This window comes from Euprymna scolopes, chromosome 23 (assembly GCF_053919585.1).
Source record: "Euprymna scolopes isolate OS-2025 chromosome 23, ASM5391958v1, whole genome shotgun sequence".
In the NCBI taxonomy this organism is placed as follows: Eukaryota; Metazoa; Mollusca; class Cephalopoda; order Sepiida; family Sepiolidae; genus Euprymna; species Euprymna scolopes.
The window spans coordinates 13224812-13243970 of record NC_136504.1 but is presented as its reverse complement, the minus strand read 5'-3'; the positions used below and the strand labels follow the sequence as shown (position 1 = coordinate 13243970).

Sequence of the window (19159 nt, the reverse complement as noted above, 5' to 3'; positions counted from 1 at the left end):
GGGTTTCATGATTCAAAACATTATTTATTGCATAAAACAATTCTGTCGATAAAGGGTTAAGTAAGTAAATTATACCAAATTTCCACCACTAACAATTACTGCAATGACCCAATAACTACCGTACATTCATTAACCCTTATCTTCGAGTGGCCTCCAGGCCTAGATGAAAGGTGACTCCTTTGTAAAAAAATAAAAACTTTTTTTTGCATATGTGTAAATAAAAGGTACTATACGATTCCCTTCTTCCCCCTTGAATTGAGCATTACAATATAGTAATAGTATAGTTCCGGCTTCACACAGATACCAAATCTGTCGATGGAGTTAAAATGAAAATATTAGTTAAGATACTCAAAAAATATACACGGTTTACTTGTTTGAAATTGTGGTTTGAACGACCGTCAATTATGATGTAGTTTAGAGTTTTGATCATATGAGGATTTGTAAATTATAATAAACTGTATCAGGTGATGCCCGGGAAAATTTTTACTTTCATTATTTCTTTTATATTTGTTAAACTATGCCGTTTGTTTTTTATTAAATTGTTTTGTTTAATCAGATTTAGGAAGTTAATTTTTTTTTCATTATTAAGTTAAGTAAATCAAATTGTTACACAAGTGTAACTGTTTTTTTTTTTTTTTTTTTTTTTTTCATTTCTATTTATAAAATTGATTGTAAATAGCTTCCAAAACTTTAATATTTTAAGCAGGAAAATTTGCTAAGAATTTGAAAAACAGTTTAAGAGAAAGCTATTTGACAGTTTAAATGCTTCTAAATTCCATACAAATTTTAAAGGGTTACAAATTCGGCCATTTTATTTTTCTTTCTTTTCAACAATTAAAATAGCTGACTGTTTACAAATAAACCAAAATGTATACTGGTAGATTTTATTTTGTATATTTTTTTTAAAATAGGATTTTAAAAATATTGCTTTATGTTATGCTATTGCTTTATTGATTTCAATATTTATTGTAAGTAACTAAAATATTAATTCAACATGTAAGTCACATAGTTACGAGAAAAAGTCTTATTGTTTTAGAGATCCACATCCAGATGCTATCTGATCAGGTTGTCTAAAGATATCAACTTCTTGACTTAAATCCACCAAACATTGATGATGTTGTTTTTTTGTTTTTTTATCCTTTTTTAAATTCAATCATGTTCTGTAAAGCCAAAAACGAAAAAATAGAAAAATTCCTCCACAAAACAACTAAACCAAACACTATGAATAAATATTTGAAGATATTTAATAACTTTAAGCATAAAAACTTTTTTCCAAAATTATTGGATTCGGTATTAAATAACATGAAAAGTATTGATATGCCGTAAAAAAAAACAAAACAAAAAACAAAAATCAAAACAAAAAAAAAAAGAAAACTAGAGATTCATAATTGTTTTGTTTTTTATATCAGTAAGTTTTTTTTGTTTTTGTTTTTTTTTTTTGTTTTTTTTTTTCATTGATATGAGGTTGAGGAGGATTAATATGGATGAAAGAACATAAGATTGGGATTATCTTTTTTTAGACTGAAAGAAGTTTTCAATTAAACAAAGTGCATCCAACTGTCCATTTTCACTAAGTAAAATGATGAGGATATAAATTGTGTGAGTTTGAGCTATTTTTGGATTAACTACGTGACCTACATAATATAAGTAAAAAAAAAAAAAAATACTTTGAGGTAGGTTTTGTTTTAGGTGGGATATTATACTATATACTTTTATGACAAAAACAGTCGTAGGAATTGACCTAAAAACTTCATCTGATTCTGTTCTCGAGAAAATCCAGGTCAAATAGGCTGCCATTTTGAATTTAAATAACTAATTAACAACGTGTGATACTTACTGCCACCGTTTGTTCACAGATTTGAAAACATAAAATTTAATTGAAATAATTATATATATATATATATATATATATATATATATATATATATATATATATATATATATATATATATATATTAGTTTACTGTTTTGGGGGGAAAGAATTCCAACAAAGTGCTCGATTACAAAGAAAAACCTTTTCAATATAAGAGCTTAATATTTATTTAAAATTGTTTAGAAGGTCAGAAAAACATTGGTACCGTCGGTTATGTTAGGCTTGAAACCGACGGTACCAATATTTTTCTAACCTTCTGTACAATTTTAAATAAATATATAAATCTGTATGTGTCCTGGGTGTAATTGAAAACAAAGCACTATACCATGGTACATACAGCTTTCCTTTTATTTTTATTTAAAAGATTATAGAAATTTAAGAGAAAAAGAAGAAAAATGGTAATATAGGTTCAGGGCTGGGAGCAGATGCACACAGAATTCTAAATTCATTTTTGATACCTCCTTGTAATACAACTTCTTATCCCAGTAGCTCCTTCCCAAAAACTTGTGAAACTCCCTTCCTGCTGACCGTTTTCCTCCTACTTTGTAGCCTTGGTCTTTTTAAGATGAAGGTCAATAAATATCTTCTGTTTTTGCAATAATAATAATTCATTCTTGTTAGCTCCTTACATCAAGTGGTGTCATGCCTTGTTACGAGCAATTTTCATTAAAGAAAAATCCCCAATGGGAGGAGGGGAGGCTTATTATTGATCTATTATTATTTACTCATTAGGAATAGTCACACGGGCCATCATCAAAGATTTCTATTTGAGAACACCTAGTGGCAATCTCTGAAGTTTGAGTGACAACAAGTCTCCCCAGATTTCCAGTACTCTCCACCTCTTTCGATAACCATTGCAGATGGATTTGCATTATCATAACAGCCGCTTGCCATTGATTGGTCTTCACTGGAATTTGGGTGGCGAAAAAAAGTCCCAGTTCTCTTTGCACTCACCCAGTGGAGGTCTGGTTAGTGCTTTCTATCCTCCTTGACCCTCTTTGCTTATTTAGTGTCACATCAGACACACACACACAAAAGATTTATTATGATGAATAATAATAATTGTGTGGCTTTACTTTTTGGTTCTGGTTAATAAATCCACATCATGAAAATCTCGTCTTTTTCTTTGAAAAGTGTAAAATTTATTTTCATCGCTCAGTTGACTGGATTGTTTATAAATGTGGTCAAAAAATGTGCCCATGTCGGAGATGGGGAGATAGAGTAATATAATGAATTTTTGTCTTTTCATTTTTCCCCCAAAAAGTAAAAGATGTAGACACTTTTGCTACCTTCATTTTTCACACTTTTGCTTCAAATCCATATTTCTACTTTCTCTTATTGTCTCTCAGAATTCCTACTGAAAATTATCTAGAAAATGTCATCTCTATTTTTGACATTATCTGATAATTTTTTTTAATGCTCATATCATGTTTGGTTTAATGTTTGTTTTATATGCTGGCATGCGTTGAACGGTTTTTAGAAATTGACTTCCAATCTATCCTATTTCTGGCCAGGTTTTTATTTATCCCTCTTTCATGTGTGCATTCTTAAATATAGATAAGTGTGATTTGTAAAAAAAAATTTTATAATCAATTATTTAATAATTTACTAGTAGGATGCCATGGACTATATCATTCTGTATAATGTTACTGTCAATAATATAATTATACTGTTAAAAACAATATTTTACTGTTAATGAGTTGGAACAGATACATTGAGGGCACTGCCGCGGATGCTGCGAGGAAGATGGGCTCTCTCTATCGTGCTAGAAAGATACTTAGGCCTGAAAGTATCCTGTACCTCTACAAGGCCATTTTCACCCATTGTATTGTTGTCACATTTGGGTTGGTGCATCTGCTACTAGTCTCTCATTCCTGGACAGGGTTCAAAAGAGAGTTGCCAACCTATTAGGTCCTGAACTGTCAGCCAGGCTTCAGCCTGTCCCATCAGCGAAACGTTGCATCCCTTTGTCTATTTTACAAGTATTTTAATGGTAGATGCGCCAACGAACTCCAAACTCGACAAGCAGCAAAATCCCACCCTTACACAGTAGAGATCCCTAGATGTAAGAAAGCCTTCTACTCTAATAGTTTCTTCCCTAGGACTGCTATACTTTGGAATCTCCGAGTTCCTGCTTCCATGACTGTACTGACATGCAGAAGCTTGCTGCCTGTTTACATCGCACTTGACACTTTGTAGTACAAAGATAAAGATAGAAACTGTGTTCAAACGCTATTTAATAGCGAATATATTCATTTCTTTTGTCCTAAAATTTGAAAAGAATTGGATAAAACCTTTTTATGCACAAATCAATAGAAGTAGTGACAAGCGCATATAAACATGAGATTTTTGTGTGCCAAGACGCGCACAAAAAATCTGTAAATGAGACATTCATCAAAACTAACTTATGAGCATAAAGTATTCATTTTATTTTTGTTATTTAGAAAACATGAGTTTTTAATTATGGACAGGAAAAGAATATTTTTTTTTTGAAAAAAAAATGACCAACAATGAACATTGTTTATTTAAAAAGATTTTTTTTTCTTGTTCTTGCCTTTTAAGTCGCAAATTTGTACTACAAAGATAAATATAGAAACTATGTTCAAACGCTATTTAATAGCGAATATATTAATTTCTTTTGTCTTAAAATGTGAAAAGAATTGGATAAAAACTTACGCGCAAATCGATAGAAATAGTGACAAGCGCATAGAAACGTGTGATGCACACAAAAAAAAAATCTGTAAACGAAACGTTCATCAACTAACTTACAAACATAAAGTATTCATTTTATTTTTGTTATTTAGAAAACAAGTTTTTAATTAATCGTGTCATGGTGGCCATCTTGGATTTCCTGGTTGCCATTTTGGATTTTTCACAGTGTAATGATGACAAATGATAATGTCCATCAGAATAATATTTTGCATGACTATAAAGCCTTACCTCTCATTTTTTTAAAAACTTTTTTTATGATGCTTTTACTTAAAGCCATTAAAATGAAACGTAATTATGCTAATTAGTATACTAAATAGTTTAATCTATATATATAAAAGCGAAAATGTGTGTATGTATGTATGTTTGTATGTCTCGCAAAAACTTTCAACACGGGTCACGGATTTTTGCCAGATCGGTATCATTTTAAAGTTCCAACCTTCGCCTGACAAATATCGAAAAATTGACCAAAAACATTAATTTCTTCATCCTAAAATCAGCAGTTTTCTGCACGGGGGTGTCAGCAAAAACCGTCCTTTCATGACGAGTTCGGTTCTACACATGCGCAAATGACGTCGGAACATGATTTAGTTTAAAGATTTACAAAAACGACCTAATTTTGTGGACGTCACTTAGCTCAGTTGCTTAGAGCACGGCCTCATTATCTAAAGGTTTTGGGTTCGAATCGTGGTGAGAGATGTCTTTTCGAATTTTAATATTAAAACAGGGTTATTTAAACCATTTTTCACGTGTTTTTTTTGGGGGGGATATTTTTCAGAGTTTTTAACGTTCGTTTTTCTGTTTCGCGTTTTCTTTTTTTGTTTTTCCCATTTTTACATTTAACATCGTTCGTTTGCCTTACGTTAGTTTTTTTTTTACTTCGCTTATTCTTATGTTTTGATTAACATCCCCCACCCGAGCACACATACCTTCAAACACCCGGGCAACGCCGGGTACCCCCTAGAGTTATTTAAGCCATTTTTCATGTGTTTTTTATTTTTCAGATTTTTTAAAGAAGTTTTAACGTTCGCTTTTCTGTTTTCTTTTTCGCATTTTTTTTTTTTTTTTCGATTTTTACATTTAACATCGTTCATTTACCTTACGTTAGTTTTTTTTGTGTGTGTTTTTTTTTTTCGATTCTTTAAAGTTTGAAAATATTTACTTTGCTTATTCTTATGCTTTGATTCCGCCCGAGCACACGCACCTCTAAACCCCCGGGCAACGCCGGGTACCCCCCACTAGTGTACTTGAAAACATAATTCTGATCTGTACAAAATTTTCTTTAATTTGATATGCTACAAGCCATAGTTTAAGAATTTCTTTGCATCATGTTATGGTGGCCATTTTGTATTTCTTGGTCACCATCTTGGATTTCCTGGTTGCCATCTTGAATTATTTATGATGTTATAATGTCAAATAATAATGTTCATCAGAATAATATTTCCTATGATGATAAAGCCTTACTTACCATTTTTCTTAGCTGTTTTTATGATGCTTCTACTTAAAATCGTTAAAATGAAGCTGAAATATGCTAATTAGTCAGTAAGTTACTAAGTGAAATGGTCATAAATAAAGCCAACTGAACTTTCATGGTATTATGATAATATGTTCAAAATTTCATCATAATATCTTAAAAAGATCTGAAGATACAGTTTTTTAAAGATAGGTTAGTTTGTAAATTGTGCAAATTTCCTACCATTTTCAATCACAAGTTTATATGCATTTGAATAAGACTGACTTAAGGCAAAATGTCCAGTGAACCACACTTTTTTTTGATACTTTGAATGGTCATAACTCCAGTTCTAATGTGCTGATTTTAAAAAAAACTAAAGATATTATTTCTTTGTTTTGATGCTCTTTTCAATAATGCTGGATTTGAGTTTATTCAATCTAAAGAAAACAATGGTGTGGTATTGCTAATAATACTACTTTCTGAGTATTTATTAGTACTTATTAATTTATCTTATTTACTTAGATTTTATTTAAAATTCAATGGACACTATTTTCATAGAAATATTAACTCATATTTGCTGCATGCTATTGATTTTTCTGTCCAAAAAAACACACTTTTTTGCGCAATCCAGAAAAAACATTTGATGATTAAATATATTTCACATTTTGTGGAATTTCCATGGGCCATGCTAGTTATGATTATTTTCACACTAATATTTTTTTATGTGACAATGGATCACTACTTATGAAGGTCCAAAGGCAACTTAAGGATAAGGGTTAATGAATTTGTCAGGTGGACGCTGAGACAACACTGCGGATTGGCGATGATGGTTGAAACTGAGCAAATTTTGATTATTTAAGAGGATGTCTCAATAAGAATTTGTTACATTGGAATTGAAAATCACCATGTTGTAGTTAGCTGGAAAGCAGCTCCAAGGTATTGTTTCACAAACAGGTAGTTCTTAGAGAGAAACTCTGTTCATGGAACTTCTGTTTAGTTTTAGTTACACAGAAAGGAGGAGAAATTATTTACAATAACAATACCAGACACCATAACGTTCAGCACTGGACAAGGCATACACTGCTACTTAATTTGACACTCAGTCTTTAAATCAGTAATAAGTACATTTCTCCTACCTCCATCAAAATAAAACTTATATAACTGAATTCACAATAAAATTTACTTTAAAATGGTATTTTAATATTTTTGTTGTGACTTGTATATTCGAAGAAATCGCTATTTAAATCCGACTATTAACGACGAAACATGCCAGCATAGCATGCCTGTTGGTGGTAGATCACTTTTTGCAAATAAGAGTCAGGGTGTGTTAACATAAATACTTGAAGAAGTTGTACCCATTGACGACGTTTCTAGTTGTTTTAGTTAATTAGAAAAAAGAATTGTCTTTGCTATGGAATTTGAACACAGCATGTACGTCTTTCCAGTCAAAAGTTAGAATATCTCAAAGTTTACACTTTGTAGTACAAAGATAAATAAATATAGAAACTGTGTTCAAACGTTATTTAATAGTGAATATATTAATTTCTTTTGTCCTAAAATTTGAAAAGAATTGGATAAAACCTTTTTATGCACAAATCAATAGAAATAGTGACAAGCGCATATAAACATGAGAATTTTTGTGTGCCAAGACGCGCACAAAATCTGTAAACAAGTGTTTGTCAACTAACTTACGAACATAAAGTATTCTTTTTATTTTTATTATTTAGAAAACAAGTTTTCAATTATGGACAGGAAAAGAATATTTGATAAATGTGTAGTTTAGTGGCATAAATTATTTGACAAACAAAAAATTATAAAAACTAAATTTGGCCTTTCTAAGTTTTGACAGATTGGCATTTTTAAGGCCAAATTTGGCCTTTTTTTACGCTCTTTCATGGAACCTTTGACCACCATATTTTTTTTTCCTGGTTGCTATTTTGGATTTTTCAGTGTAATGATGACAAATGATAATGTCCATCAGAATAATATTTCACATGATGGGCCTTACCTCCCATATTTTAACTTTTTTTTATGACTAGCAGGGCTACCCGGCGTTGCTCGGGACCGTATAAACAATGAAAAAACAAAAGCAGATATTGAACATATGTTTTATTCTTAGGGGAGAGGAATCTTTCATCTCAAGTTTTAGCGTTACAAACAAACATTTGTCTTCTATATATATAAAAGCCAAACGTCTGTGTGTATGTATGTATGTATGTATGTTTGTTTGTAACGCTAAAACTTTTGAAAGACGGAACCAAACTTGACAAATTTGGTATCATATCGAAGCCCCATCACCCGGATGACAAATATCGAAATTTCACGTCAAACGGACCACTAGAAGTTGGTCAACTGATCAGTTATCTTCGAGGGGGGCCCCAAAAAACCTGTCATTATCTATATATATAAAAGACAAATGTTTGTTTGTAACGCTAAAACTTGAGATGAAAGATTCCTCTCCCCTAAGAATAAAACATATGTTCAATATCTGCTTTTGTTTTTTCATTGTTTATACGGTCCCGAGCAACGCCGGGTAGCCCTGCTAGTCTATATATATAAAAGCCAAACGTCTGTGTGTATGTATGTATGTTTGTTTGTAACGCTAAAACTTTTGAAAGACGGAACCAAACTTGACAAATTTGGTATCATATCGAAGCCCCATATCCCGGATGACAAATATCGAAATTTCACGTCAAACGGACCAGTAGAAAGGGGTGAACTTATCGTTTTTCTCCCAGGGGGGCCCCCAAAAAACCTGTCATTTTAATGTTGTTATTACGTAATTCTTGAATGATCCAAAAACGCTTAGTCATGTCACGTGACGTGACGTCAACATCCAGTAATGGCGAACAAATGTAAATAACAACTTTCTTTTACCGATACTTTTGTAATTTCTCTTCTCCTTCGTTCTATATATTATTAAACTTCATGACAATGTCTCCACCGTGATTAACTGGTTAAAAAAAGTATTTATACAAGAGTTTTAACGAAAAATGTCAGGAAAAAATGTACAGGAATAAAAAAAATTCAGCTTTCAATATATTCGTCGATAATAAAACCGATCTTTATATTTACACTAGCCATTTTGTATATTACCACGTGACCTCCTACCTCTTAAACTGGAGGGGGGGGGATCCACTTGAATCCAACAAAACCAGTAAATTCTTTTTTCTATTATATATACATTATTTTCTATAAAATTAAGTGTAGACTTTATAATTAAAACCAAAAATGTTATTCATACGTAAAAAAAAAAAACGCTTAGTCATGTCACGTGACGTGACGTCAACATCCACTAATGGCGAACAATTGTAAATAACAACTTTTTTCACAAAACCAACACCGTCTTTCTCTTTTTTCTCTCTCTCTCACCCACTTACTCTTCCCTCTCTCTCACCCTCTTTCTCTTGACGTCACACCACTGTTAAACTGTGGGGGGGGGGAAGAGGCAGCTTCAAAACCAACAAAAACAGTGCACCCATTCCCAGGCATTATCTCCTATAGATGCACATTTTATTAGAACCGCTTGTGTCCTCTTTCCTAACTCTCTCTCTATCACCATATTTCTCTCTCTCTCACTCTCTCTCTCTCTCACCCTGTTTCTCTTCTCTCTATATTAGCACTTATCAAGGCCAATAGGCAACTCGAGCATCAACTCGACGATGAGAGTTCAAACGTGCACAGTATTCAAATTTGGGAAAGAGGATGGAACAACTTTCTCTTCTGCCTCTCTCTCACACTCTTTATCTTCTCTCTCTCTCTACCCCTGTTTCTCTTCTCTCTATATTAGCACTTAACAAGGCCAATAGGCAACTCGGGGATAAACTCGACGATGAGAGTTCAAACGTGCACAGTATTCAAATTTGGGAAAGAGGATGGAACAACTTTCTCTTCTGCCTCTCTCTCACACTCTTTATCTTCTCTCTCTCTCTCACCCTGTTTCTCTTCTCTCTATATTAGCACTTATCAAGGCCAATAGGCAACTCGAGCATCAACTCGACGATGAGAGTTCAAACGTGCACAGTATTCAAATTTTGGAAAAAGGATGGAACAACTTTCTGTTCTGCCTGTCTCTCACACTCTTTATCTTCTCTCTCTCTCACACTCTTTATCTTCTCTCTCTCTCACCCTGTTTCTCTTCTCTCTATATTAGCGCTTCTCAAGGCCAATAGGCAACTCGAGCATCAACTCGACGATGAGAGTTCAAACGTGCACAGTATTCAAATTTGGGAAAGAGGATGGAACAACTTTCTCTTCTGCCTCTCTCTCACACTCTTTATCTTCTCTCTCTCTCTCATCCTGTTTCTCTTCTCTCTATATTAGCACTTATCAAGGCCAATAGGCAACTCGAGCATCAACTCGACGATGAGAGTTCAAACGTGCACAGTATTCAAATTTGGGAAAGAGGATGGAACAACTTTCTCTTCTGCCTCTCTCTCACACTCTTTATCTTCTCTCTCTCTCTCACCCTGTTTCTCTTCTCTCTATATTAGCACTTATCAAGGCCAATAGGCAACTCGAGCATCAACTCGACCATGAGAGTTCAAACGTGCACAGTATTCAAATTTGGGAAAGAGGATGGAACAACTTTCTCTTCTGCCTCTCTCTCACACTCTTTATCTTCTCTCTCTCTCTCACCCTGTTTCTCTTCTCTCTATATTAGCACTTATCAAGGCCAATAGGCAACTCGAGGATCAACTCGACGATGAGAGTTCAAACGTGAACAGTAGTCAAATTTGGGAAAGAGGATGGAACAACTTTCTCTTCTGCCTCTCTCTCACACTCTTTATCTTCTCTCTCTCACCTTGAAAGATTCCTCTCCCCTAAGAATAAAACATATGTTCAATATCTGCTTTTGTTGTTTTCATTGTTTATACGGTCCCGGGCAACGCCGGGTAGCCCTGCTAGTTTATATATATAGATAATGACAGGTTTTTTGGGGCCCCCCTCGAAGATAACTGATCAGTTGACCAACTTCTAGTGGTCCGTTTGACGTGAAATTTCGATATTTGTCATCCGGGTGATGGGGCTTCGATATGATACCAAATTTGTCAAGTTTGGTTCCGTCTTTCAAAAGTTTTAGCGTTACAAACAAACATACATACATACACACAGACGTTTGGCTTTTATATATATAGAAGATAGAAGAAGAAGATGCTTCTACTTAAAGCCATTAAAATGAAACTTAATTATGCTAATTAGTATGATGTACTTGAAAACATAATTTTAATCTCTACAAAATTTCCTTTAATTTGATATGCTACAAGCCATATTTTGTTAATAATTTCTTTGAATCGTGCCGTGGTGGCCATTTTGGATTTCCCAGTCGCCATTTTGGATTTTTCATGATGTGATAATGACAACTGATAATGTCGTCAGAATAAAACTTCCTATGATGATAAAGCCATACTTTCCATTTTTCTTTATGATGTTTCTACTTAAAGCCGTTCAAATGAAACTGAAATATGCTAATTAGTCCATAAGTTATCAAGTGAGATGGTCATAAATAAAGCCAACTGAACTTTCATGGTATTATATGTTCAAAATTTCATCATAATATCTTAAAAAGATCTGAAGATGCAGCTTTTTAAAGATGGGTTAGTTTGTAAATTGTGCAAATTTCCTATCATTTTCAGTCACAAGTTTATATGCATTTGAATAGGACTGACTTAAGGCAAAATGTCCAGTGAACCACACATATTTTGATACTTTGAATGATCATAACTCCAGTTCTAATGGGCTGATTTAAAAAAAACTAAAGATATTATTTCTTTGTTTTTTATGCTCTTTTCAATAATGCTGGATTTGAGTTTATTCGATCTAAAGAAAAAAAATTGTAGTATTGCTGTTTACAATAGTTGTAGCTAGACGAGTTTTGTGAATTAATGTTTTACAAGATGGAATCATAGATTGGAGCTCAGTAGAGCACCTGCCATGAAAGGCATACCCTCATCTTTTATCTCTAATTATGGATGAAATATCAATTAAGCGTTTATGATAGGTATTGAGCTTTAGTATTAACCTTTATTTTTATTTTTTTTTTTTTTGCAAGAGATACCACATATGAAGGCCTGGAAGCCACTTGAGGATAAGTTAACGTGTGTTATGAAACAACAGCTCAGTAATTGGTAATAGTGGAGATTGGATAGAATTTAATTATAAAATGATCTGACAAAGATCTCCCCCTCTCCCAAATGCAGTCGTTAGGTTTTTGGTCGGTGTCTTTAGGAAGCGTTTTAATTTGCAGATATACATTGTATTATTCTTATGAAAAGCAATTATTGTTCAGTGCAGTATTGCATCCTCTCGTCACTGTTTATCTGCTTTGCAGATCATTATGGATGAAGAAATGCATTCCGTGTCCAGTGGTCGTGCATCACCATGGCAAGAGATGCAGTTAGTGGATCGAAAGGTATTTATATAACTATCGAGTTTTTCTTGTACGCCAATAATAAATCAACATTTCATTCCATAAGAGTACGCATTTCTTATAAATTCATTTTCTCAATATTGGGAATGTGGAGGTTTCAAAAAAAAAAAAAAAATTTAATACTTGTAATTGTTAAGCGACATTTAATTTTCTTAAGAGAAAATTTTTTTTTTTTTTAATTTTTTTTTTATAAAAGTAATTTTCTTAACTAGATCAAATTTATAAAATGATTAAAACAAGAACGATTTTGGTAATGTGATGAACCTTTCAGCCACAATTATGTCGAGCGAATGTTTGAAGTTTTAACGAGTGTGTCGTTACTCTCAGATTCACTCTGATTGACATGTAGGGTCCGATTTGAACTTACATAAAATCTATCTAGGACATGAAACTCGATTCGATGGCCTACAACTAAACACAAATTAAGTATGAATAACAATTTGAAGATAAGGGTTTTAAGCATAAAATCTTTTGCCGAAATGACTGGATTTGGCACTAAATAATTCTATAAATAACCTGATATGTCAAGAAAAAATTTTACGATTACAGAATATATTTTTCCTTGGTTGACTTCACAATAACTATTTGTGATCAGTTTGAAGCAATAAACGGTAAGCACTTCGCGGAATTAGCTTAGTGGGGATGCCCTTTTCTCTTCCCTGCATTCTCTTTCTCACAGAAGAGATGTTGTGAACCTGTCTCTGTTTTATCGTTATTTTCATGGCAAGTGTTCGTCTGAGCACCAATCTATGGTCCCCTCTCGCCAAACATTCATTCACAAGAAACAATTGTCTGGCTGAAACCACTATCAATAATTTCCCTCACTCTTTATCTGTGCCTAAACCTAAATGTAGATTCCATGAACAAAGTTTCTTTCTTAGAACTGCACACCTGTGGAACTCTCTTCTGTTTATCTGCTTTCCAACTGGCTACAATATGGTCATCTTCAAGTCCAATGTAAATAAGTTTTTGATAAGCTGTCCACTTTAAGTTATCCAATTTACTAAATTTACATTTCTAACGATTACTATATTGTCCTTTTGACCACTGTACACTCTTTAACCCTTATCCTCGAGTGGCCTCTGGGTCTTGATAAGTGGTGATTCCTTTGTAAAAAAAAAAAAAAAAAAAATTGTCTCATGGGGTTGTTGAAAGTTTCCAGCCTTCATAACAAAATGTCCTCTCCTATTGGGCCCAATTGAGAACTAATGTCATCTCGGCTAACATTCTGGATACTTTATTGAACAAATACCAAATATGGTCATGATGTAGTAGGTTTATTTACTACTAATCCTTGAATAGTGAATTGCTTTTCTGTTAAAATTTATGCTGGCTAATGAGGAGTTCAGGTCTAATTTGTCTTCATCATTAGTATTCAAAACATTCATAGTTATTTCTGCTTTTTTTTTTTTTTTTGCTCTTGGGAAGTTTTGAAACTTTGATTTTTATATTTGAGTACACATCCATTCACATTGCATGACAACATAGCATTCGAAAATCTTTTTTTGTGTTTAATGAATCAGTTGCAGATATTTAATGAATTTTAACTATTTAATGAATGAATTGCAAAGTGAAAAAGTCTGTGTGTGTACATTTCCCTACTAAACTACTGTAAATTTTTAGTCTACAGACTCGAGATTTGACATAAGGATTATTGAGATTGGGGAAAATCTTTTTAATCGGTTTTTGGCCAGAAATTTGGCTATCAAGGGGTCACAGTTGAACAATTTGACCTTTGAAAACTAGACCAAACTTCTCCGCCAATTTTCGGTCTAAACACTTGAAATTTTAGATGTAGATTCCTTGGACATGGATCATACTTTTAATTTGTTTTGAGCCCAAAACAATAAATGTTAAGGGGTCAAAGTTTAAAAGAATTTGACTTCTTAGCTAATTTTTGGTCTAAACATTTGAAATTTTACATAAAGTGTATTCAGACATAGGGCAAGCTTTTTAATCAGCTTTTGGCCAAAAGCTATTCAGCAAATTTTTGGTCTAAACATTTGATATTTTACATAAAGGGTAGTCAGACATGCAGCAAGCTTTTTAATCAGTTTTGAGGTGAAAATTTGGCTGCCAAGAGGTCAAAGTTGAAAGAATTGGTTTTTGCAGACTCTACCAAACTCCTATGCCAATTTTGGATCTAAACACTTGAAATTTTAGATGTAGGTTACCTGGACATGAGTCACATTTTTTTAATATATGCATATGAACATAAAGTTATGAACAGCACATAGGGCCCGAGCAAAGCTGGGCTGAACTGCTAGTATTTAATAAATGAATTGCAGATGTTTAATGGACGAATTGCAGATGGTTAATGGGTGAATTGCAGATGGTTCATGGGTGAATTGCAGATGGTTCATGGATGAATTGCAGAAATTTAACTAAAATTGTTTCATTTCTTTTTTTTTTTTTTCAGGATGATGATGATGAAATTATTGTAGATGATTCAGAAAACCTCAATGTTCTCCCACAAGGAAATGATTCTGAAATAGTTGTAACGGCTGATAAAGTATTTGTGGCTGAGTTGAATGCACAAGCTGAAGCTGTTGTTGAACAGACTCTGGGTAAGTCATGGAGATTTGTAAACTATACCTTAGCTGTTACATTTTTAAAGTATTTTTTTTGTGTGTGTGTGTTTTAATCTTGGATTGAAAATGATCCTTATTTCGATTGCTTTTATGATCTGCGTTTGTACTAAATTAGTGTGTAACTGTTGTATTTTTAAGTAGAAAACAATACACAAATATTGAATAGATTTATCTATTTAGGTACAATAATAGATGTCCGTGTCGGGTAGCAACAACTATTAAGGGAGTTGACAAATAAACCATTCGGTGTTCAAATTCCAACTTGCAGAGAGCTTTAATTGACTCCACTCAGTTTCACTCGCCTTAAATAAACACATGAACCATAGTGACACATTTGAGCCATGTCGCAACTGTTAATAAATTAGTTTTGGATAGCAGGTGATTGTTTGTTCGGCAGTAATGGGAATGCTCAGGAACCAAGCTGTTTAGTGAGGTTAAAAGGTTCATATGACTTATGATTGTGGAAAGATTGGATATAGAATGATGTCGGAGAAAAACAGGGTGCATGTTGCTAGTGCAGAGATGACTCTGATGGACACGTAATATAATCTAGGAGATATTCAGCACTCGCTATTTTCTTCCCCACCCCAACCCACCTTTGGAATAACTATCGTGAGATTCAATCAACAAACATCAACCATTTTTTTTTTTTATTTAAAAATGATTGATGTTGATGGGTATGCCCTTTTTCATGGAAAAAGTGATGAATTATATTTTGTTTGAATAAGAAGATGAAGATGCGTAATAGATTAAGGTGGGTAATCTATAATATAAATCTCACCTGTCTGTTTGTATGTATGTATATATGTTTTGCAAGAACTTTTGACAGAGGCGACGGATTTTCCTGCCTACCTACTACAACTTCTTTTTTTTTTTTTCTTTTTTTTTTTTTTTTTTCTTTTCTTTCTTTTCTTTTTCTTTTTTTTCTTTTTTTTCTTTCTTTTCTTTTTCTTTTTTTTTTTTTTTTTTTTTTGCTCAACACACACCTACAAACACTCTGGCAACACCGGGAACCCCGGGCTAGTTTGTTTTGATTGCAGATTTTTAGTTCAGCTGTACACAGAAACATTTAAGAACAGAGCTGTCTAGTGAGGGTTAAAAGGTTAAGAGTTATGAGTGTGCGAACAGAAGTTAGAAAACATAACCTGATAGAGAATGATGTGATGAAAAGATATTTTTTGTAAAACACACAGTTACCAGTAATGTAAAATAATATATGGAAATTTCTTTGGATTGTTTTCCAGTGTTTATTATAATAATTTTTTTTTTTTACTTGCGTTCACTCCTAACATATCATCACTTAGACGTAAAAGGCTACTATTTGGGACCATGCAAGGAAAGATTAACAAGATGTTGGTTTACTTTACATTTAAACTTCTGCATGTACAATCAGGGAATTTCAAAGGCTAGCTGTTCAAGGGTAGAAACTATTATTATTTAGGGAGTTCAACAATTAAATACTAATCCCTTTTGAACCTTAACCGTGTGTCAAATGGATGGCATAATATTTGGTCTGCTGCACTTCATAACAAAAGTCCATACAAAATTTCATCTAGATTGGCCTAGTAGTTTCCAAGAACAAGTGGGATGGACAGACAAAGAGAAATATAATGTAATATAGATTTGCATCCAGCTGGTCTATATAATGCAATGGCCAATTTCTTTAAATTTCGTTTTTTAATATTTAGATTATAAATTTATAATTTTAGTTTTTGAATGTTTAGATTATTATAAACATTAATTTGTGACGTTTACTGATGCATACACTTGTATTGTAAAACTTTGAACTTTTTGAACACATTATTATAAATCTTTAAAGAAAAGAATTTTGTTTACATTCAAATCTTATCAAAATAACATAAAAAAAAAAATAAAGATATTGCAAGTTGAAATTTAAGAAAAATTCATTATATTTACTTTTTGCACGTTTAACTCATTTGTGATATTTATAGTTTTGTTGTAAAAAATTGTAATTTTGCAAGAAATATAAATTTCCTCTCAACATTTTGATCACAAGTAAAACTGAAAATATATTTCCTGTACAAATTTGAGATGAAGGAACTTTCGCCATTACTAAACAGCAGAGCATTATCACTGTTGACCAAGGGAAGAGTCTATCAAGCGTGTATATGCAGTGAATCTTGATTTATGAAGGTGAGGGCATGCATTGCATGTAAAGAAATGATATGATGAATGTGTAATGTGAGTCTAATAAACAGACTTAGATCTGATGACCTCAGAGGAAGATTAAATTTGGACAGTTTAGGAAGATGTGTGCAGAACAGGAAACTTTGATAGTTTGATTATTTTGAAAGAATGGATAAGTTCATAAATGTAGAACAGTTGTGGTAGCAGTCAGTTAAAAGGGGAAGGTCAGTGAAAATGGAAGCTTACGTATTTCCTAACTTCTGGTGTAGTGCTACCAAAAGATGTGACAAGGCAAATCAGTTCCTTCGCTTTTTTTGCTCTCTCACACCTATATCTTCATGTACTCATTACGTTTTTCAATCTTTTTTATTTGATAATCATTGAAAAAAATTTTTGGTCTTATTTTAAGTAAGAGTTATTGAAATTTTTTTAATTTTTTTTTTTTTTTTTTTTTTTTTTTTTTTTTTAACTATTTTGGGAATGTTTTGTATTGGATATTTTTTTTTTATGATGTTTTAAATTTTATTTTGATTTCAATTTCATGTGTTATTTTCACACTTTTATAAATATATTTATTATATAAATACAAATAAAAAAAATTATTTTTAAAATTAAAAAAACTTTAATTTTTATAATTTCATAAACATTTATTATAAAATTTCAGATAAAATAAAAACTTATTTCTTTTATTTTGTTATTACAAGTGCAAATAAAGACTACTTGTGTTATTTTTATTGCATACTTTTCAATTGCATACTTTTGCTTATATTTTATTTCAATAAATCACAGTAGAAATATTGAAGAATAAGTGTAGGAACTGATTTGCTTTGTCACTGCTTCCGGTAGCAGCCATGCCGAAAGTTAGGAAGTACGTTAACTGACTATAACTGAAAATCAATTTCTAAAAGCCATCTAACGCATCAGCATGTAAAACGATTTAAAAAAAATTTTTTTGACCACTGGTTCTTTATTTCTATTGTCCAGGTTCTGACATGTGGCATCCACCCGAAGAAGATATAGATGTCGTGTCAGTAGAAAATGGAGCTAGTGGTTCCAGCTCGGGTAAGAAAGACAGTTTCTTTCATTGGAAGCTCTTAGCCTACATTGATCAACAGAAGAACATTTTCTTGCTTAAGAATATGGAAACATCTAAATAATATTCTACTTGTCCCTTCCTTAGTCCGTACATTAATTACACTTTAAAAATGGCCAACTTGCTTTAACCTTTTATGATCTGGTTGAACTAATTCGTTCAGTCATCTATATATTAATACGATAGTGTGTGTGTTACTTTGTGTGTCAAGCTTACATCTTTTTTCTTTCGAGTGGCTGTCGTCTAATAATTGTTGTGTCCTTCCATTTCTTGTAATAAATAATTTTGCCAAGAATTCTTCATAAGTTCTGGTTTCGTTTTTTTAACGGCCATGCTTACATTATTAAATATGGATAAAAAAATAACCTCTTTTTTTATTGCTCTATCCTTTTTTATACTTTTACACGCTACTGTATTAATATATAGACTTGCTTAGATAAAAATATTTTTACAGTTTTAACAAAAAGGTTAGAATAATACGATGGTGTTTTCATTCGTGCTGAACGCCCACAGAATGCCGAGCAGCAATATATTACATATGAAAGATGCCATTGTGGAATTTCCACAGGTCCCACTAGTAAATAAGTGCATATAGCTACATAAATAAAGTGGGAATTAATTCAAACACGCCTTGTACATATTAGTTCAGTATCTGGGTAGATGCTAGATACCTCCAGATTGCAACTGTCCATTGCTCAAATTCATTATGCCGCCATCTAAAATTAACAATAAATATTATTTTAATCATCTACATCATAATTCAGGTCATAAAGGGTTAAAAAGAAAGGCCAAAGTCACAAAATTTGGCCTTAAAAAGGCCAGTCTGGCAACCCTGGACAAAAATACGAGTGACCTCCCTTTG

At 32.5% G+C, this 19159-nt stretch overlaps 1 protein-coding gene across 1 annotated transcript in view; it reads left to right on the top strand.

Annotated features, from left to right (window-relative positions):
- The window catches only part of LOC145245764 (uncharacterized), a gene marked incomplete in the record, with an annotated part of 70758 nt that overhangs the window by 21929 nt on the left and 29670 nt on the right, over positions 1-19159 (top strand). The window contains 3 exon segments of the mRNA XM_080107372.1: positions 12367-12447; positions 14885-15032; positions 18189-18266. Coding sequence (XP_079963498.1) covers positions 12373-12447; positions 14885-15032; positions 18189-18266 — 301 coding nt within the window.